This window comes from Phaethon lepturus, unplaced genomic scaffold (assembly GCF_000687285.1).
Source record: "Phaethon lepturus isolate BGI_N335 unplaced genomic scaffold, ASM68728v1 scaffold17917, whole genome shotgun sequence".
In the NCBI taxonomy this organism is placed as follows: domain Eukaryota; kingdom Metazoa; phylum Chordata; class Aves; order Phaethontiformes; family Phaethontidae; genus Phaethon; species Phaethon lepturus.
Window position 1 is genome coordinate 1 of NW_010552723.1, and position 21,966 is coordinate 21,966.

The 21,966-nt window shown below is 43.4% G+C and overlaps 1 protein-coding gene across 1 annotated transcript in view; it reads right to left on the reverse strand.

The window, feature by feature from the left end:
• Positions 1–11,548: 11,548 nt before the first annotated feature.
• The window catches only part of UVSSA (UV-stimulated scaffold protein A), a gene marked incomplete at its 5' end in the record, with an annotated part of 54,295 nt that continues 43,877 nt past the window's right edge, over positions 11,549–21,966 (reverse strand). The window contains 2 exons of the mRNA XM_010291311.1: positions 11,549–11,642; positions 16,670–16,853. Of these exons, the coding sequence (XP_010289613.1) occupies positions 11,549–11,642; positions 16,670–16,853 (278 nt within the window). The remainder of the gene's footprint in view (positions 11,643–16,669; positions 16,854–21,966) is intronic.

Sequence of the window (21,966 nt, forward strand, 5' to 3'; positions counted from 1 at the left end):
TCCTGGTCCCCCTCCGTGGGGTCCCCAGCCTGGGACAAATCCGGCAGCTGCAGAGATGTGAGGTGCAATGGGGCAGAGGCATTGCCCATGCCCAGGTGCCCCACAGCCACGTCCCCCTCCTGCACCCCCACTGGAGCAATACAAAACGTTCCAACCCTCCTGTGGAAAGAAAATCTTGCGGGTGAGTGGGGCCAGGTGGGTGCCAGAGCATGGCAGCCCACGGGGAGTGAACACCCCAGCTCCACTCCGGGCACATGTCTCCCCTCATTTGGAAGCGTGCGAGTGGCAGAAGTCTTGGCCCAGACTCGTTGCATTTGTGAAAATCAGAACTTTTACGATAAAAGACGTTCTCGAGTAAATTTTTAGGGAAAACATTACAAGTCTTGCTTGGAGTACAGCTCTCCACAGCTTTTACTGGTAAGAGAAAACCAGCTAAACTGGGAAACTCAGGAGACTCTTCCACACCATAAAACTAACCCATTGCTGACCAGGTTTGAGAAGGTGCTACTAGCAGTTGAACTGTTAGCTCGGATGGGATACGACCCAGCGTAATTCTTAAGCTCTTTCACTGCTTGACAGATCTGTCAAGCCCTGTCTACACACCGGGATCTCCAAACAATTCCCCCAGGTGGAAAATGATCCAACTCCAACAGGGAGCTGCTCAGAGCTTTGGAGAAGATGATTTTCCAGTTAGCATCCTGCCAGGGAAACCTGTTCATGTGAGTATTATCACACCCAGCTGTTGGATGAAGGAGCCGGTCAGCCCGAGATTCCTTGTCATTAAACTCGATTTAACAAGGCTCCTCACATTTTATAGCAGTGCTGAAAACAGAGCCGCAGGTACCTTTCTCAGCATAGTTTAGGAAGTCGTCATTGATAATCCTTGCTCAAACGCCTCGTCCAGAGGTCTGATCTCATTGAAGTCAAGAGCAAAGCTGCAGAGCCCCAGCTCGGGTGCGCGTCTCCCGCGCAGCGCGGACGGCGCGGCAGCGCAGAGCACGCCGTTCTCTCCGGTCAGGGGACGCTGCCTCTGCGCAGAGGCCGTTCCCACAGCAGCACCAAAGAGCTCTCTCAGGCGACGCTCCCTGGACCACGGCTCTGCAGCCGGTTCGTGGCGTTGGACCAGCCTGTGTGCGAGAAGCTTGAGGAGATCAGCACGGGGCAGTTGTTGAGACCCCCCCGGCCTGAACGCTCAGCAGCCAGCGGGCTAAAGCTGAACGCTCCCGCCGCCGCCTGAACGGCCCAGCTCCGTCATCCGTGTTCCTGCCTGTTAATACGCCGGCTCTCTAAGAGAAAAAAACAGGTTACGGGCTCCGTGCGGCAATCTCAGGTCCTCGTGCCAAGGGGATCCCACTAGATAGTCATAAATGGTCCCAAAAGCTCCCATACTGGCCCCCCAGCAAGGCCCAGAAGCTGATTCCCGTACCGTACCTACCTGGTGTACCTCCTGCACCGCAGGTGGTGGCCTGGGAGCTTTCTGGAGGGGTGCAGCAGCTTGTTTGCAGTGAGTCTTCAATGAGAAGCAGAGACCCCGGTACAGCGGGAGTGGAATCTACTGACTGTGGGAAAGATGATTGCGACACGAGCAGGAGGCGTTTGCTCTGCTTCATTCTGTGAGTTAATTTTTTTTTTTTAATTACTTCATTATTCATTCATAAAATTTAGCGTTAGGGGATCCAGAATGCGGAACACATTCAAGAGGACATTTAGCAAAGCATTTGCCAGAGGACAAATTCTCATCTCAGATACACTGAGCAGCGCAGTCGGCCTCTGATTCATTATTTTCAAGTGACATCTTTGGCACGTACCAAGGAAGATCTGGGGCATCAGCATATTTTTGAACTAATTCCCGTGAAGTCAATGTTAAATCCAAGGGTGCAAGCCTGTATTAGTGAGAAATGATTCAGATATTAACTGCATCTTACCATTGTTCACTGTTTGACTGAATGAGGTAAAAAGAGAAGGAAACTGCCTCTATTTTACTTCAAATATTTCAACTTGCACTGAACAGGTTTCAGTTGTTCACGTTCACTGAATAAATAGCAGTAAAATGTTTTATAATTGAAATAACAGAAAGAAACACATAAATATGACAGGTACATTTCCAGTGATTGGGAGATAACTGAAAATATTCTGAAATATTCTGTGTCATTGCTTTCACACAAGAGTCAATGATGTTATACCAGGACATTGGAAATTAGTGCTCTGTATTATCATCACCCCCTCCCAAATTTCTTGGTCTTATTTCCAGTTGAGCAGGGAACACGTGTTCAGTGAGTTACTTTTTTAGATGAATTCTTAGTTTTTTTTCACACGTATTGTAGACTTTCTGTTTCAGACTGAGCTCACAGTCCTGTTGTTACGTGTTTCTAATCTTATACTACATATGCAAAATGTTAAAAATAAAGCTTTGTCTGTATGAACTTATACCCATTTCCCAAAAATACATCACGACATCTACTTATAGTCTGCTGTATTGCCAAATATCCGTTAACTCCTTCATTACATGTATAAAATCGTTCTGCTCAAACATAGATTTATCTAAATACTCAAAGGAACATTATTTTACCATGTCTGGGCAGTTCTGGTCTTTGGGGTCTGTCTCAAAGAGTAAGCAAGCAAATACGGTTGTCGTAGAGCCTTTCTTAAAAGCAAATAAAACAAAGATTATTTATGATACTGGAAGATTTGCGCGACTGTGGGAGGTAAGCCGAGGCACAGACGAAGAGTGGACACTGAAGATGAAGGGGACAGGCAAATAAACAGATGGGATCCTAATCGGTCTGTCTCTCAAAGCGGTTTTACATAAATCACATTCTTCTGTCTGGTGCATTTCTGTACACGTTTCTTTTCCCCTCCTGCCCATAGTGTCCCGCCCCACACACTCGCGTTACACAGCTGTCCCGGGGGGCAGAACGACACTTGTCGCGGTGAAAATAAATACCCCGACGGTAAGAGCTCTTTCTGCTTGCCTGACGCTCTCTGGCAGGGATGCGAATTCATCGTACAGAATAAAGCTCCAAGCACCTCGGGAGGTTATCACAGCATCGGGAAGCTGGAGCTGCTAAATCTGCAGTGCCCGTTCGGGAGAAATCCTGTGGATGCTGGAAATCCTATGGCCGCACCCCGTATCTGTAGAGGAACACCAAGGACACAGAGGGAACTCGGGATCAGGACCCAAAATCTGGGTATGCAGGGTCAGGCAGTGTGACAAGCAGCTGCTAAATCTGAGATATGATTTACTAATTTAATCTCACCATGTAACAAATCCTCAGCTAGCTAAAACTGTCACTCCACTCAGGGTGCTAGACTTTATTTTAAAATATGTCTTTTCTCTTTTCTTCCTTGTAATGTCACAAACCAGGAACATTTTACAATGACAATACAGGCGGGATGACACTGCAGCAAAGAACTGCAAGTCACAGAAATGTTTATGTGGGGCGATGATTGACACAGTAAAGATTCACCCTGTTTGGTAAAATGCTGCTTTTTCAAGAGAAGGAGAATAAATCGACCAACCTCAGCACAAATATTTTTATTATTGCCCATTTTCTTTCCTTCTTTCTTTCTTTTTTTTTTTTTTACAACCACAGACATACATCACGAGAACTTGCCCTGCACATAAAGGGGCCCTTTCCCATCTTCCCACCCTTAACACAGGTAGGGTGACAAGCTTTATTTCCTCTGCCTTGGCCCCCAGAGACTGCACGAGGGGAGGAGAAGCGCAGGAAGAAAGCACTTGGATGGGCTGCTTGTTGGTGGGGCTTCTTCAACCCCTCGTGTTGACCCAGAGCTTGTAGCACCGAGCTGCACTCTCTGCGACCTGTTAAATAGGTTGAGATTCACAACTAAAAATGCTCTTTGGAACTAAAGCACCAGCACTACGCCTTGTAGTGATGATTTTGAGAGAAATCCTGCGTCTGCTTCGAGCACGCTCTGCAGCACACCTGATCCCGCTCTCGTTTGCCGCTTCTGCTTCAGCGTCGGGGAAAATAAACGCGCACGCACACGTGGAAGCAACATCTAATTTCAGCCCTAGGAAAAAAAAAAAGCGTTAGCCTTCATCTGCCAAAAACACTATTACAAAAATTCAAAGATATCCAACAGCAATTTCCAAACAAGCAGAATCGTATATTGTATTTCCATATACCTTTTACAGTGCGCGAGGACAAGAGTGGCTCCCTAATGGCATTATAAATATAGCAAATTAATGGTGGATGCAATGCCAACACCTCGTCATTATGCAAATTGGAATGTCGGCAGAAATGGTTATCCAACAACCCCTTTCAAAGTAACCAGGCGCCTAATGCTGCTCATTACATCTAAACTAATTAGCACCACATTTAAACAATTTTAATAAGCTTTTTCCTTAACCCCTTGACAGAGGGGCTTCCTGATGCCAATGCATAAACGTTATGAGCCCTCAGCACAGGAGCGCTGGGCTTTCGCTCAGGGCAGCGAGAGGCAGAAAAGCAAGGGGAAGTCTACCCAGAAAGCCAAATGACAACGTTTACGTTACAGACGTTTAAGGATGAAGAAACAGATTGCGCCGGAGCGAAGGCTAGCGCAGCGTGCCCAGGCTCTGGTGCAGCCCGGCAGCAGCACACGCACCACCGCGCCCCGCTCCCGGCACCTCAGGGCCTGCCCCCGCCCGCTCTCCGGGGCTGGTTCTACATTTAGGCTCTGTACTGCCCAGACCTAGCTAACAGGAGCGGCTCAACAAGGACGTGAATTACTTTCTTTCTCCGCTCGATCAGCTATGAAGGAGAGGAAGAGGAGGGAAAGCATCAACTTGCAAACATGAGTAACCACCAGCTCTCTCCTCTCCTTTTCCTTCAGGGGCAGCATGGGACACCCGCAGCTGGAAGGGCAATGGCCTTGTCCCACGGGCCACGATTTGTCCAGCAGCCAGGCAGACCCAGCTCTCATCCGCATGCATTTTCCAGGGGATGTGCTAAGTTTTGGGACCTCCAGCATCAATCCCAGCTGAAGGGGTCACCAGTGCTGCTGGATGGAGAGGGTGTAGGCTGGTCTCGGTCTAGGCTGCTGCTCTGAGGCCTCAGCCTCTGTCAGGGCTTCCCACGCCCTTTCCGAAGTCCTTCAGTTTCTGCAGAGGGTTTTGTGACAGAAAGGACCGTCACCACATCGAGGAGGGGTGCTCCTAGGGCTCGGATTTCTCTCACTTGTCTTTCACCGTCTTTCTCCGTAATTCTCAGCCCACACCTTACCAGGCGTTCAAGGTCTGCACTGACACAGCACACCTGCATCACCTGGGGTCAGATTGCCGTGAAGCCAGCTAAGCAGTGAGAGATCTGACTGGGCTCTCCACCCTGAACCCTCCAGCTGGTTGCAGGGGAACCCAGTTTAGGTGGAGTCCCTTGCCTGAGCTGTGGTGTAGCGGCTGCGCTTGGCTTTGTACCTTACCGACCCTCACCCCGACCTTGCTTTGCTGACTTGGCTCCAGACCTGCCTTTTATCTTGGTGGACTTTCAGGCAATTGCTGCCTCTGTTACTATTACCAAACTTGGGGTTTTTAGTTTGGGTGCTGTGGGATGGTGCTCCTCATCAATGGAGGCCATTGCCCCTTTCTGCCTTCACCTTCTGCTCCTGCCTTAGCTCTCCCTGCCACCTACTCTCTACCCCGGTTTTGCTTTCTCACCTTGCTCTGGACTTGACTTCCCCCCGCTGCACTTCCAGCGCTGTAGCATTTTCCTTGGGTACTGCTTGGGGCAGAACTTTTTCACATTTCCAGATGCAAATTCAAGTGTTAATTTTCACTCAGGAGCAGGACGTTGTTAATTGTTTTGGGTTTATTTAAATGTAGCTGTCCCATTGCATGCCACAACACCTACTGGAGAGCAAGGTCTCCATATGTCTATCAGAATAACAATCTTCTCTCAGACTTTGGTGTCCAAGAGGTCCTAAGGGCTGATCTTCTAGGTGGTGATAGTTGCTGTGAAGGAGCTCTTTCCTGACTCCATGAAAATAAGCAGTGTTTTCAGTGGCAGGTGCCCAGAGAATGAGGATCCAGATCCAGCCCTCCCTTGCCCTAGGCTGGGGACCGTAATCTGTAACTCTTACCTTCTGTCTAGTCTCCTACAGGAAGCACTTGTCCCTCCTCTGTGGCTCAGTTTCAGTTCCCACAGGAGAATGGGTGATGTGAACTGTCTCCTTCCAGCTTCCTTGCATTTAAGTCACCTTGGGCTTGGGCCGTCTCCTAAGACAGGACATGGGACCGTCACCTCTTAGGCTGAGAAGGGACCCAGAACTCCACCTTGCCTGAACGTGTGCTCCAGCATTATAGCTATTACGTGCACTACAATTGCCACTGCCTATTTAAAAAACAGTGATTTTTTTAAAGGTATGCATCTGGTGGGTGTTAAGCACACATACATGCCAGACTAAGCCTTCCCAAGCGCTCAGACAACCCTTTCCCCGGGTGTCACTAGACTTAAGCAAGAACTCTGGTCTAGGTGGGAAGGCCAGTGCAGCTCACGGTGCGTACAGACCCTTGGGCTGCAGTTTTGGACCTAGGCACCACAGCCTTTTTTTGGGCCAGTTTGCAGAAGGTCCCTTTCTAGGCCTATCTGCCCATCCATGGTCAGGCTATCCTGTAAAGGCACAACGTTTTCCTACGTGGTAGTATCGTTTCAAAAGGCATGGTTCTAAATGACCCATTTTCATCACTTAAGCACTGCTGTAACATCCAGATGTCCTTACCTTTTCCGATGCATAACCCTCGGAGACATTTATGTCGCCTCCGTGATTAAAACCACTAACGTGTTTCACAGCGCTGGATGAACTACCCACACAGTGGCACCAACAGCCAGGTATGTGCATGAGTGTTAGCAGACACAGCTCTCGGGGGGGTCTCTAAACTCTTTTAATACATGCAGAATTAGGTGTTTGCTGGCTGGGTTCCTGAGATTCAACAGTTCTTGCTTCTGGCTAGCAGCTCCTTATGATTAGGATCATCCTTATTGTCCATTTCCACAGCCGCTGTAAGTGGAACAGGTTTATTTTTTATTTTTATTTCTTCCACAGAATAAATAAGTTTTTTTCCATAATGACCATTTTGAACTGATGCCCACAACCTGTTTTACACAGCATGGCGCATTGTCCATGCAGAGCCACTTACAAATTGTGTCTTTGTCTTGCTTCCAAAACAAAACCCAACAAAGTCCAACAAGCCCCCAACCCAAAGAGATCTTTTAAAGATCATTTCTAAGAGCTTTTATGGGTTACAATTTTCTAATAGGAATCTTCAGCTGGACCTGGATGGCTAAAGCCAAGCCTAAAATAGGTTTAGAGAAAATGAAATTGCAAGGTATCATCATGCAAAAGATACGTATGAACCGATCATCTTGTCTCAGTAACTTCAGAAGGGATGTGCTGAAGGATGGTTTTTATTCAGAAGCCCCGCTCACAAACTGCATACCAAGGAGTTTATGTCGCTATGTGCCTTGTGCTAGAGGGCCAGCCCTTCAGTCCAACTTTAAACAGCCCAAAATCAATAAACGCTTGTGTTGGTTTCAGCTGGGATAAAGTTAATTTTCTTCATAGTATATGGGGCTGTGTCTTGGATTTGTGCTGGCAAAGTGTTGGTAACACAGGGATGTTTTCGTTACTGCTGAGCAGCGCTGACACAGGGTCAAGGCCTTTTCTGCCTCTCGCCCCACCCCACCAGCGAGGAGGCTGGGGGTGCACAAGAAGCTGGGAGGGGACACGGCCGGGACAGCTGACCCCGACTGACCGGAGGGATATTCCGTACCATATGGCGTCATGCTGAGCATATAAAGCTGGGGGAAGGAGGAGGAAGGGGAGGAAATTCGGAGTGATGGTGTCTGTCTTCCCAAGTAACTGTTGCACGTGATGCAGCCCGGCTTCCCTGGAGATGGCTGAACCCCCGCCTGCCCATGGGGAGTGGGGAATGGATTCCTTGTTTTGCTTTGCTTGCGTGCGCGGCTTTTGCTTTACCTGTTAAACTGTCTTTATCTCAACCCATGAGTTTTCCGACTTTTACTCTTCTACTTGTCTCCGCCGTCCCACCGGTGGGGAGTAAGCGAGCGACTGCTGGGGGGCTCAGCTGCCAGCTGGGGCAGTTCCACCACAAAAACCTTCCAGGTTTTACACTTCCCAGATGCAACTGTGCGCTCAAGTAAGAATAACCATGGCAAAGTCGTCGTTTTCAGTTCTTGTTTTACCACTGCAACAGCGCTAGTTATAAAAGGATGACTTAGATGCATCAGCACAGCTTACTCCTGCTCAGAGCCATCATGTTCTTTTAGGAATACAGCACACTCAAATCATATCCACTACCCCCAGTAAGTAGAAGTACGTTACAGTACAACTGCAAAGGCACTTGAGTGAGTTACAAAGACAAAAATACACAGCAGAGATTATGTGAATGACATTTGTATTTCATTTTTTTCCCCAGAAGCCCTGAGGACAGGAATAGAAAAGTTCCAGTTTAGCAACTAAGATGTTTGAAGAGCTAGTGAGCTCAGAGACCTCAAATTTGTAAGTTGCTGTAAGTAGTGACACATGAAGAGGTGTGATGTGTCTAAAAAAAGTATATTAATTTATTTTGAACTTAAATAGAAATCTTTTTAAGAGGCATGCTGGATCGTTGGAGATAGATGCCTTTTTAAAAATTTTCCCCTAGCAGTGTTATAGAAATAAACCCAGGAAAAGCTTTTTTTTCCTTTTTTTTTTTTTTAAACCCCAAATCCTCTGAATTATGTCTGACCAGGTCTAACGATTATGCTTACATGGCAACACTCAAGACCTGTTGTGTGTATGTATGCTGAGTTGGGGTGTAGAGAAATAATTTGATTAAACGAGCCAATAATTAACATGGGAGAGGAAGCACGGCTTCCCTCAGACACTGGATGATGGGAAGATGGGTGCTGGTAAGAGGCCAGGCTAGCGTAAAGCAGTGCTACAGAGGATGTGTGTTCAACACATTCTCCTACGAAGAGTCAATGGTCTTTCCTGTTTCAAGGGAAAAAGAGGAAGAAAAAAAAAATCATATCCAACTGGGTATATTCCCCACCTGACAAGAAGAGTTCTTGCAACAAAACCAGAAAAAAAAAAGTAGAAGAGCTTTAAAAAAGGCCATTGCTAACCTGGCTCAAAGTCCATGCACCTGTGCCCAAGTTAGCCATCTCCAAGTCTCTTGCTGGGAAACCTTAATTCTGCAAATTCTCTTTCTGCATGAAAGAGGCACTCTAGAAAATCACCTTTTTGCATGCATGTTTGTTTTTAATAAAGAAACAAGGAGAACATACAAATCACACGATAGGATCAGATTTAACTGGTAGATTGGACACTCAGGTCCAGACAGGAAGTTTCAGCTGACAATTCTAGCACTGATGTGACTGAGTAGCATCATAATGTAGCATTACTTAATAAGCACACTTTTTCTCAGAGATTTCTATCACTTCCCTTTCCAATCTCAGTCTTTGGGCTGGTTTGTTGTTGGTTTTTTTTTTTTAATTTTACTAAAGGCTCTAAATGGGAACTCCATGGGGTAAAGTGCACCTACTCTTTGCTGGAAATTTTCTAGTGCCAACATCTCCTGTCCACAGCAAAGAAGGGTTAAGTGCCACTACACAATATACATTCCCCACTCTTTTTACAGGGAGGAGAGAAAAACATCTTCAGTCTGTGCAGGCTCAAGAATCTCTGGAATAGTGGCACAATGACCTTTGTGGTTCTCTTGAATGTTCTTCTCCAAGATCAATCAGTTTCATTTAGGCTGTTCTGGGATCCCAGCATCCAACGATTTGTGTTACATTCAAAGCTGTGGCATTTTGTTGTTGGTGGTTTTGTTTGTTTTCATGGTTTTTGTGTCTTTATCCTTAATAAGAAATAAAATCAGTTTAGCAGTTGATTCAGCTGACCTGGTCATGAACTTGATTTGTCCTTGTCTACACTTTCACCTGAAGCCTTCACTGCCAAATTAGCTGGACTGATAGTAGAAGTGGTTTTGCTTTCCAATGCAGTAGGTATCTTTTGAAATTCTGTCCCCTTATTATTTTATTTCTAGTAGTTTAGAGGTACATCTTTTAAAAATCAGTGTTGAAGAGGAAAATGTCTTCCAAACTGCAGAGGTCTTGCAAGATAAACTATCAAGATTCAGCATTTAATTGCTTTCTAAGCAGTACTCATGCAAGTCAAAAGGTATTTGGCAGAACAGTAAATTAGCTTTTGTCTGAGGTGGCCAGAAGCTACACTGAGGAGTTTAAATTTTCTCTCCTTTTTTAATTCTTACAATCTCCTGCTGCATGAGGAAACGCCTCCAACAGGTGTGTGATTAAGCCAGTGCTGTAGAGAATCCATTCTACTTTGTATTCTTTATTTTACTGAAGACTTCTGTAGTTTACTTTGAAATTGGTTTTCAAACACTCTATTCGCCTTGATACTCTGGATTTCCTTCACCCATAAAGCTGTATGAAACCTCGGAAGAGAACAACTGGTCAATATTTGGCTGAGTCTGCTTATGACTATAGCAGGTTTGGGAGATTTGGTTAAGCACCCAGCCAACAACAACAAAGCACACTGGATCCAGCTGCTTGATCTCAGTGTGCCTGTTAACTCTCTGAAGTTACAGATGCCTGTGTTTGTATCTGGACCCTTAGATGTGCTCTCGGGTTTGAGACTGATGTAGGTTTATCTGACTCGAGACAGGCAGTTCACTCCTACAGTATGCCACCTGAACAATTTTTAAAGCCTCATACTTCCACTTTGTACTGGAGCTTTTTGGTATCAGTTAAACTGCAGCACATTTTGCATATCTCTACAAACTTTCACAACAGGCTTCCCAGCTGTAGTTCTGAAAGATGCTGTGATACCATCTTGGGAAGACAAGCAGCACACCAGGACAACCTCTGTCCTTTTAGCTGCTGCACCAGTGTCACAGCTACCAAGTTTGAGTCAGTTCCTGGATTCAAACTCTACTGAAACCAAACTCTACTCCATTTGTTATGTGAAGGCATCAGTTGATTTGGATTTATTTTTTTTTTAATGTGCACACAAGAGGTCTTTATAGGTACTGCAGAAGCCACTGTGCTGCTTGATTTGGTACGCTTTCTAGAACAGTAGGGTGAGCAAATACCCTGTGTGTTGCCATCTCTGGTAGAAATCTAATTGTTTCTAAGGCATCTTTTTTCTGAAGGCATGAAAGTGGAGGTAAATTACAACACACATATTGGCAAAGGAAGTATAAATTACATGAGTCCCTGAGGAAAGAAAAAAAACATGAAAACCTGAACACTTTATCCAGAATATGTACAAGTCATAAAACACACTCTGTTTCAAGTACACTTCAAATAATTACCAACTTGTTAAACGCATTCCATTCTATAGCACCACATCTTGGCCAAAATTAATGTTCATTATCAAATAAGTTAAAGTTGAAAACAATTTTAAAAGTTACCCCAGTAAAAATGTACCTAGCGCAGTATTTTAGTGTATATGAAGATCTGTGATAAAGGTTTTGTGCAATTGCACTCCTCATAATCTTTGCCCTTCATTTTTTTACAATTTAATTCAGTGCGTAGTTAAACTGGTTGGAAAACTTCTCGTGCTTTCTTTGGTCCGCTCGGTTCATTGCTTTCACCACCCGTTTCATAGCACCTCTGAAACAACAAAAAATAATAAAATTACAGTTACATTGATTCTACACCATCTCAGAGAATGTTTATGAATGTTGGGGGGGGGACTGAACTATGATTAATCACTACGAGGCTTCTGAACACTGCACTGATGAGGCTGAACAAATTTGTCTTGTTAACTAATTAGCTGCAGCAACAAATAGTTTAATTCAGCAATGATTTTATTAACAGGAGTAAACAAATTAAAGTCTTTCAGTTTAATGGCTGTGCATTCCATGCTCCTAGCATTATTTCTGATAGTCACACATACCAAGTTTGTTTTTCAAAAGCACCTCACTGCTCTCAGGGAAAGAATAACTACAAGTATCTAACAGGACCTAAAAAACCTAACATTCAGAAATCTTTTATGAAATCCAACCTGCAGAATCTAGAACGTTTTTGTGAGGGAAGGGCGTGCTGTTCAATTCATGTAACTATAACTCAGTTAGCAGCCTTCCTTTCACAGGTTACTAAAAACCCATTTCAACAGCTGTGGGCAGAGTAAGACTCTCTTTTATTCACACCAGCAGCATCCCCATTCCTGAGCAGCAGCTATTTAATCCACAAGCACGACACTAGTTTAGGAAGACATCAGAGATTATCATGTATCTCTATGCAGAGAGATAAATCACTGCTGCAGAACAGTTAAGTGCTGTCCTGGTTTTGGCTGGGATAGAGTTAATTTCCTTCCTAGCAGCTGGTACAGTGCTGTGGTTTGGATTTAGGACGAGAATAACGTTGATAACACCCTGACGTTTTAGTTGCTGCTAAGTAGTGCTTACACTAGCCAAGGACTTTTGCCCCTGCAAGCGAGCAGCTGGGAGGGGGCACAGCCAGGACAGCTGACCCAGGCTGGCCAAGGGGGTATTCCATACCATATGGCATCATGCTCAGTATATAAACGCACAGCACAGTGGGTACATCACTTGTTTTGTATATTTTATTATTATTATTCTTCCCTTCCTTTTCTGTCCTATTAAACTGTCTTTATCTCAACCCACGAGGTTTTTTTCCCCCGACTTCTCTCCCCCATCCCGCTGAGGGGGGAGTGAGTGAGCGGCTCTGTGGTGCTTAGTTGCCGGCTGGAGTTAAACCACACGAAGTGCTTACAGTTTAGCACAGTCAGGACAGTATGTCCAATAGCTTATTCTTATATGAAGTGGAATAGGTTCTCTGCTACCTCACGATGGGCAAAGCATCCAAGCCCTCTGCAGTGCCTGCTGTGCTTGAAGGTGGCTCTAGAGTGTTCTTCAGATTCAAAAAGGAAAGAAAGGAATGAACTCTGCAGCTCTTAAGCTTTCTGGTGCTCCTAAATCTGATGACCATTTGCCCCCATATTGCTGCTCTCTATTTGCTGCTGTTGTTTCCTCCCAGTAAAGATGGTGTGCAGAGACTTCTCTTCTTTTGGGAGCGACTGCTATGCTTTTGAATGGAGCGAGTGAAGACACTTGCATTTTTCTGCCCTCTTTCGAGTGAAGATCACACAGCTGAGATTTTGAGGGTGGGGAAAACAATGCCTAGACAGTCTGAATAGGAGCAGGAGATTCTCATAAAAGGCAAAGAGAGAGCAGGCTTATATACTGTGCTGCATCCAGCTCTGGAGCCCTTGGCACAGGACAGATATGGACCTGTTGGAGCGGGGCCAGAGGAGGCCCCAGCAACGCTCCGAGGGCTGGAACAGCTCTGCTGCCCTGCTGGGAGGACAGGCTGGGAGAGCTGGCGGGGTTCAGCGTGGAGCAGAGAAGGCTCCAGGGAAACCTTATTGCAGCTGCCAGGGCTTAAAGGGGGCTTGTGAGAAAGATGGGGACAGAATTTTCAGCAGGCCCTGCAGTGATAGGACAAGGGGTCATGGTTTTAAACTGAAAGATGGTAAATTTAGATATAAGGAAGAAATTCTTCACACTGAGGGTGATGAGGCACTGGCACAGGTTTCCCAGAGAGGTGGTAGATGCCCCATCCCTGGAAGTGTTCAAGTCCAGGCTGGATGGGGCTTTGAGCAACCTGGTCCACTGGAAGGTGTCCCTGCCCATAGCAGCGGGGTTGGAACTAGATGATCTTTAAGGTCCCTCCCAACACAAACCATTCTATGATTCTATGAGCCTTTAACTGGTAAGGCAGAGGAATGGGTTCATGATTCCAGAGGGGTGAGAAAGCAGAAGAAAGGCAGTAGCAGAAGTCAAGAGAATGCTCTGTTGCATACATCTGCCCCCACAGGAACTTATGGTAGCTGTTGCGCACAGCCGAGTGCATCTTGCTCATGGATTCACTTCACTGCATTCTAGAGTTCCCATTGTTATTGGTCACTTTAGGTGCCTCTAGCACAAAAGCTCAGAAATCTGAGGCTGATAGTTGCAGCTGTGTTCAGATGTCATCCTGCCTCTGTTTATGAAGAAGGAAGTAATCTCCTAACTCATCTCTGTAAAGACCTGGATGCTCTGCCAACATGGTATGAGGTATGGTATGAGGCACACCGGCTAAGGGCTTGGTTTGAGGGACTTCCCATTTAAGAACATGGCACTGATTGATGTCTCCTTTGGTTTCTACATCAGAAATGCAGCCAGCAAGTTCCATCACACAAAGTGGATGGTTTCAATTCTACTGCTGTTAGACTTTACATTGTCACAGTCTGCCTTTATCACTTCTGTGGATGCTGGAGGCTGTGAAGTAAAATGACGACAAGACATCCATCTGGTAGGGAGCACCAGCCTTTTTCAGGATCAGGCCCTACACACTATTCCAGCTCTGCTCCTGTGGTTATATCCAAGAGGCCAGTTGAGTTCTGTTACAGCTAACTGCTCCCTGTAACGGCTTCATTTCAAAAGCCATTTTGAAACATCTGTAAACAGAGGATACTTCTTAATAATGCTTCTAAATGGTGGGATTAAAGACTTCCTCGACAGTAACTGTAATGAAAACTAACATTCTGAAAAAACACCTTGGAAGAGGTATACTTTTAACAAAATTCTGCCAATAAAGTTACCAGAGTAAGGAAAATGTGGTCATGGTTTTGCACTTCAAATATTGCCTAATTGGTAGGAGAAAAGTGAGCCTTTAGCAGCGCAGAGTGGCCTTGACACTTTGATGTCATGTAGGTTTTACATTAGCACCACTGGATTGTGCGATACTGTAAATGAAATGAGATCCCACTTTGATGATCTGTGTGCAATTTCACTTAAGTTTATTGGCAGACTAGAGCCTGGGTTTATCACCTATACATTTCAAGTAATTTGGGGTTGTAATAAGGAGCCGAGGTTATCCTCTTGTTTAGTGCTCCAAAGCATGAAACCTATTAAAACATGACAGGTTTGATTCCCTATGCCTGGCACTAACACACACTCAAAATCATTAACACAAACCATAGTAAATGAAAAACAGCTTTTAAAATTTATTTTGTTAAAGCTGATATGAAATTCTGATCATTAGAACTGTCTGTCTCTGACTTCTAACCAAGATCAGGTAACATGAGAATTTCACAGAAAACATGCTATTTCTGTAGCTAAAAGCAATGTGGATTTGTCTTTGTTATTATAACCATTACATTAGAAAAGGGAAAATAGAGTTTAAACGAATATTGTGCCTTGGATGGTGTTCAACTCATCCAGTATGTTTAGGGAATATCCCAGCATTGATGATTTTATAATAATAATTTTGCTTTTTTTATTTGACAGCTTTACACTTTTCGCTTCTCTTTGACTACTTCATTTTTGACATGTGAAACTCTTTAAATAGCTGCAGCTGCTTCCCATTTGACAAAGACCAGAGCATGCTCAGGCAAATCTATGTTGCAGCCACATCTAACCAAGACTAGATACCAGAAACTGCAGACCAGAGCAGACATATGAAGCCACTGTACGTTCTAAAACTCATTCAGCTTGGTGGGTTGGTAGGCTCCCATTTCCATCAGAGCTAGTGTGCGTGCTTTAAAGTTAACTCACGTGTCTACATAAGTCATGGACACACCTTTGTTTGAAGTGTCTAAATGCCAGTGCTATCCAAACACAGTTTCCTCTCCAGCTAAATGTAAGCCAAGAGCTACTGTTTGCACGTGTGCTGGGAAGAAAGGAAGATGTATAGAAACAGCACCATTGCGGGAAGAATACTGTGTCCGCATGTCTCTGGTACAGGGAATAATCATCTCAAAACTCTCACACTGAAGAGAGACCTGCAGCAGGTTCCAGTCCTCGATATTTACAAAAGACAGCAGGGGTTAAGTGAACAAGGACCATAACACAAGGATCCAAATATTTTTCTTAACCAACTGAATGCATTCTCAGGAAAGGAGGAGAAAAATGCAATGGCAGTGTGTCACTGAATAATACACAGGAAGGAATCACTGTGTGTACATACTGGATCGGAAGGCACTGCATCATGCCCAGCTAGCAATTTAGTATACCCAAGAGTGAGAGAAAATATACAGGAAGCCCAGGCAGCAGTCAAAAGTTTGGGAAGGTCTCTGAGCTTGAGAGAGGCTTGACTGCATCCACCAAGACACTGCTACATGCCAAAAGCCAAGGGTTTTGACAGATCCTTTTATTAACTGAAGTTCTGCTCGGGGCAGCCCATCTTAGGTTTTCAAAAGGAAAAACTTAATTTTCACTTTATCTATGCTACTACAGTGTGCCCGATGCTGTAAGTTGTGTCACTCTGAACACATCATCTTCCTTCTAGATCCAGTGCTATTTGCACACATAAAGTAGCATCCATCTGATTAACAAATGATCATCCAGAGAAGCCACTACAGCAATTAGAGGAGTAAAAAAATAATTGGGAAGGATGAAAAAAAATCTTTCATAGGGAAATTTTACAAATTAGCCAAAAATCATTCTCAAAGAAATAACCTTGGTCATCAGTGCCTGCTACTTTTTACCCTCCAGAGATACTGAAGGCATTTCTCCTCTGCAGTTAGCAAAGAAAATTATTTAATAAGTGTATGTTTATGCAGAAACAGAAAGTACCGTTGAAACAAAGGGAAACAGCAAGTGAACAGGCTTTAGAGAATGTAAGCATCTTACTTATTGAAGACTTTCTTCTCAAGCCGGGAACGAGCAGTGTCAGCCTGCTGCTTCAGGTCTGTCAGATTTGGATATTTTTTCTTCTTCCCTTTCTTTTTCCCTCCTTTTTCATTATTTTTAGAGGAACCAAGATCCATTCCTGTAGCTGCTTCAACCTCTCTCATGAATTCTGGATCTCGCCACTCTGTTTAAAAGAAAAAGCATGCACTTTGAAACTCCAAACCCAGGCAGAATTTACAGTCACCTAAGGTACAGGTTCTTGTCACTGCTGGGCGAGGGCAGAGTCCTGTGTTGCAAGTTGCACACACAAAGGAAGGGGAGGATAAAGTAGTTAGCCAAAACGACAGATCTTGATGAAAAAGCGCTGCCAGTCTGGAATTAGTATCTATTGTTAGCCGCTGCAGATAAAACTGTTCTGTAGAAAGACTTAAGTCACGTTTTCGCAGTAGCACGGTAGCAAAATTCCAAGGAAACTATTCCGTGTAGGAGGTGACAGAAACACAGTAATTATTATTTAGAAATTGAACAAAATGCCAACAATGTAGCTGAGGAACTTAGCTCCAGAAATAAATTCTGAATAAGCTAAAATATAAACATAAACAAAATGGAGTATGTCAACTTTTGCGCAGAGTTGGGGTGACAACATCACAACTTTTCTGCATGAAAGAATGGTATTTGCTTCAAAACATGAACTAGTATCTGACACCTAAACAGCATTCTTGAATAAGACAACATGACCGTGTTGCCATGAGCCTAATTTTACATCTGAAAGAGATACTGCTTTTTAAGTGTCCCATACTTCCTCAGTTTAATTATCTAAATCAAGTTTCTTCTCTTGACAAGAGCACAAGAGTTAGTTTACCTCATCAAAAACCTGTTTTATCAAAACCTTAATGCTTCAGACTCCAACCATACACTGTTAATGGATTCTGATCGTAGATACCACCACAGGAAAAAGCATGAACTATTTTGACTGTAAACTCTGAGGAAGCAGTGGTCTTTCACTTTTAGTATAGTGTCTTGCATATCAGAATAAACTAACATGGTACAAAGTAGAGGGTAAAAATGTGGCTAAAAGATGGATATCTTCAAGTAGAGATATAGAAAAATGGCATTGCACTATAAAGATTTTGAGCATATGGGTTGGGAAAAAAACCTAGCAAGTACCACTTCAGAGAATAACATGGTCCAAACTTAGCAAAAATGTCAGAATTCTGTATTTTAACAACCAGTAATTGCCAGTAATTTGTTATATAGTTTCCCATATGCCAGTCAGCCTTTCTTGCCTGCAGAAATTGTAACACCAAATGTCTACTACCTTTATTTAACATCAATGTAGCTATAGAAAAATAAACAGTCCTAAATGACTGTACAATTTCACTTATATACCAAGATGGTCACTGAGTGTGACAAATATTGGCAATAACATTTCAGGAAGGTCAGAGGCAATGTCCCCCACCTAAGAACATGATGTTTAGAAATACCAGAGCAATTTTCCAAGGAAAGGTTAGATAACCTACTATGATACATGAAAGCAAGGACCAATTAAAATCCAACACACCAAAAAGCACGAGGGAAATGAAGCTGTGCAAGAACTGAGCAGGAGAAGTATAGAGGGAGAAAATAGAACACATATACTTGATAGATCATAAGACCTCACAGACTTCTTTTTTTTTCTGAAGTGAAGGAATACAGAACAGCACAATTCAGATACAGGAACGATTAATCCAAGATTAAGGAAAACTGTCTAAACAGTTTATCTCCCAGTAATAAGAAGGCGTCACAGTTTAGGAACCCAGTGAATGGAGCAATTGTTTAAACACAACGAAAAAATGCCGGCATCCAGTAGAGATGAAATGAGCATTTGAGTAAAATGAAGGAGCAATTTAAAAGCCTTTGAGAAAAATCAATAGAATGCCAGGGAAGAGCAGCCTTTTTGAGCATTGATGGGCCCCTAAAGCTCTTCATACATTGTTACTGAGTTTAGCAGCAGGGAAAAGAAAATTACACAGTTTGCAAGGGTAGGCGGGAATCAATACTGTAGTTAGTAAAGAGATGCTATTTCACATCTGACTGGCCAGCGGCCTGCCTTCACCAGCCTGTCCTGATACCTGTGTGTTAACAAGTCACTAAGGGCTGAAAAAACAGATACTCTTCAGGGTTGACACAAAAAAATAGGCACTTAATTTGCTCCTGTGTGCGAGCTATTGGAAAAGGATGAACACTGCAGATTAGCAGGTCAGCATAATCCCACCTGATTCATTGTTTCAGGACTGAAGAGCCCAAAGCACCATTTTGTGGACATTAGCTAGAGTTTAGAATTCTATACTAAGTTAAAGAATGCTCTGCAATAACAACGACAGTGTTGTCAAAACATAGGAATTATCATACAAACTGTATTACTTTTATATAATTATTTTCCCCTTCAACCACACAAGGATGAAAACAAACCTACCACCCAACAGGAGAAAGATGTTGGAAAAATTTAACCATGCAATTTAACCATGCAGCTGATCCCCAAATTATAATGTTTGGGATTTTTCAAACTGTCATCATTAGCAAATGATGTTGTCAATCATAACAGCAAAGCATGCACTGTCCCCACTTGAATATTTGCCAAAGCAGTACTGCTCAAGATTTGCTTCAAGTCCCTTGTAAATAAACAAACAAACAACAAACCCCAATGCAAACAAACCAAACACACACCTCCAAACCACGAGCCCAAAATAAAGAAACTAAAGACCATTTTAAAAGTCTGATGAACGTATCATAAAACAAATACAAAAATACTGAGGCACAGGAAAAAAGAAAGCAACAAAAAGCAGTGCTTAGAAGTATTTAGTGACATCTGGTATACATATGACTTTAGAAACCTGTAAGGTTTTGTTCAATAAATTAAGTGCCATAGCTTGTTCAGTATCTCCCCAGACAGATGGATGGACCTTTGTATGACATTTCAGCTTAACAACCGCACTCAATAATGCAATGCAGCAATGTCAACACTGGTTTGGGACTAACATACACATCCTTGTGGGCCAGAGGTGAGAAGCCTCTAACAACACCCAGCTGACACTGTAATAAAAATAAATATTATGTCTAGCCTCAAGCAATGGTGATTTCACAGAAGAAAAAAAAAAATCAATATTTTTCAGTGCAAGTCATTTTTATACCAGAGTATTAGTTTCTAGTTTGAAACAAGTCCCTCAAGAACACCTACTAGTTTAATTTGCCAGTTTTAGTTTGTCATAACTAAGTTTGGAGCTTTCCTTTTTAACACAACATCCACATCCCTGGCCTGGTTTCGCTGTGACCATCCAATGCTGCTGGCTGGACGCCAGTTCAGAGCACTTCGCTCCACCTGCACGAGGATGGACGCTGCCTCTAAACCTCGCACTTCCCCGCACGCAGGCACGAGAAGGTGTTCAGTAACTGCTGCATTCGCGTGGTGCTGGTAATTGCCAAGCACAGTCATTCAAAGCCAGCCAAATACGTATTAAAGGAAACTGTGTGGGTCAGTTGTATGTTTAAATGCACATTCATTCGACATAGGCTTTTTTGGGTAACAGATCAACAACTGTTTTTATGCTCTGAAGGGGTTTCGTGGGAGTTTCAGTAGCCTCCTTAATAATATATATGACTGTGAAACCAGTGAAACACTTGAGACAGAACTTAAGAGACAACCATCTCCTTAAAGGGAACATACTACAAGATATGAAAATGATAAAGCCTATGGGTAAGTTTAATTAGAATGCAGACTACTCACCTAGAATAAATAGCTTAAAACAGAGAAAACGAAGACCCGCTGGAGGAAGGCATATTAAATAAAAGCTTTGAAAACAAACCTGTCCCCTCCAATTACACACTATGTCTTTGATAGATCCCTCTCACCTTGCTTAGCAGTCCATCAGCTTCCAGTAGCTTCCTGGCTGCAGTTCCCCTGGCACCCTATGGAAATCCACCTCCTGTCCACCACTAGCGAGGCTTAGTTGTACTATTGCAAAAAAGTATCTTATGCCCCTTGGAAGTCTTCCTGCCTGTGTACTCATTGCTTGCTGCCTTTCTCATTGCCTGCATTCCTTACCTAGCAGTCCAGAGCCTTATCCTGGCTAAAAATGCCCAAATAATCATGGGGAAGGATAAGCCTTCCCTCCAGAGCATTCCACACCTGAAAGCAGCAGCCTGGAGGCAAGGAGAAGGCCATTAGCCGTTTTGTTGCCCATTCCCATTGTTTAAAAACAAAATCCAGAGTATTGCACAGTAAACTGTAGACAATTAAACAGCACGTAACAGCATCTGTCTGCTCCCTTCCTCAAGCCCATCACAAACATGATGCCTATTAGAACATCCAGATGTTCTAATGCCAGTTATAGTTATAATGCCAATAAAGTAAAGCCCAAGGTGAGGGCTTCCCTAGTTCAGAGTATTTTCTAGCGATGCTGCACAGATGCACAGCACAACAAGGCCAAGAATTCTTCTAAAACAGAAATAGCAAATCAGTAGGTATAGGAAATAGAGAACGATAAATATGAACAGATATAGGAAAAACAAGTTCCCGCATTGTAACAAAAAACCCACTCTGCTAATAATCCTGGTAACACAGTGACCCGAATAATAGTATCACTACATTATGCAAATGACAACTGTTAGGGACCAGCAAGATTAGATGACTCTTCAGAAGCATAGGAAGAGTTATTATCAGGCATTTAAGGACAATTAAACCTATTTCCTGGGAATACACATGTTCCTTAAGATAAAAGCTATAATTCGTCTGTCTGAGAAGTGTTAGGAACATCATGGTAACTATTGTAAATAAAGAACAAATGCAATGTTAACTTTATTCTGTGTACACATGCATCCATATTTATCACCTAAGCAAGAAGCACTGCAAATGATCTGCAAATTAAAACCAACAGGAATTTAAATGAGAGAACGGGGTTAGGAGCAGAACAGAAATATGATCCAGTTCTGTGGATCTTAACCTGTGCCTTTGGCAACAAAAGAATCGTCTCTCTTCCACCATATAGCCTGTCTCACCCATTGTCCAACTATATACTGAGATTGTTGTCCAACTTTTATCTGCACTGCATCTATATATAGATGCAATGTGTACAACATATAGATACAATGTAGATACAATATAAACAATTATCATATGGATTGTAAATACGTTGTAGATATGCTAAATACTGAATACAATATATATACAAACACATACAATAAAGACAGTACGCTTACAAACACATACAATAAAGACAGTACGCTTACATTTAAAGGTCATATACCATCTCTGTCTAATA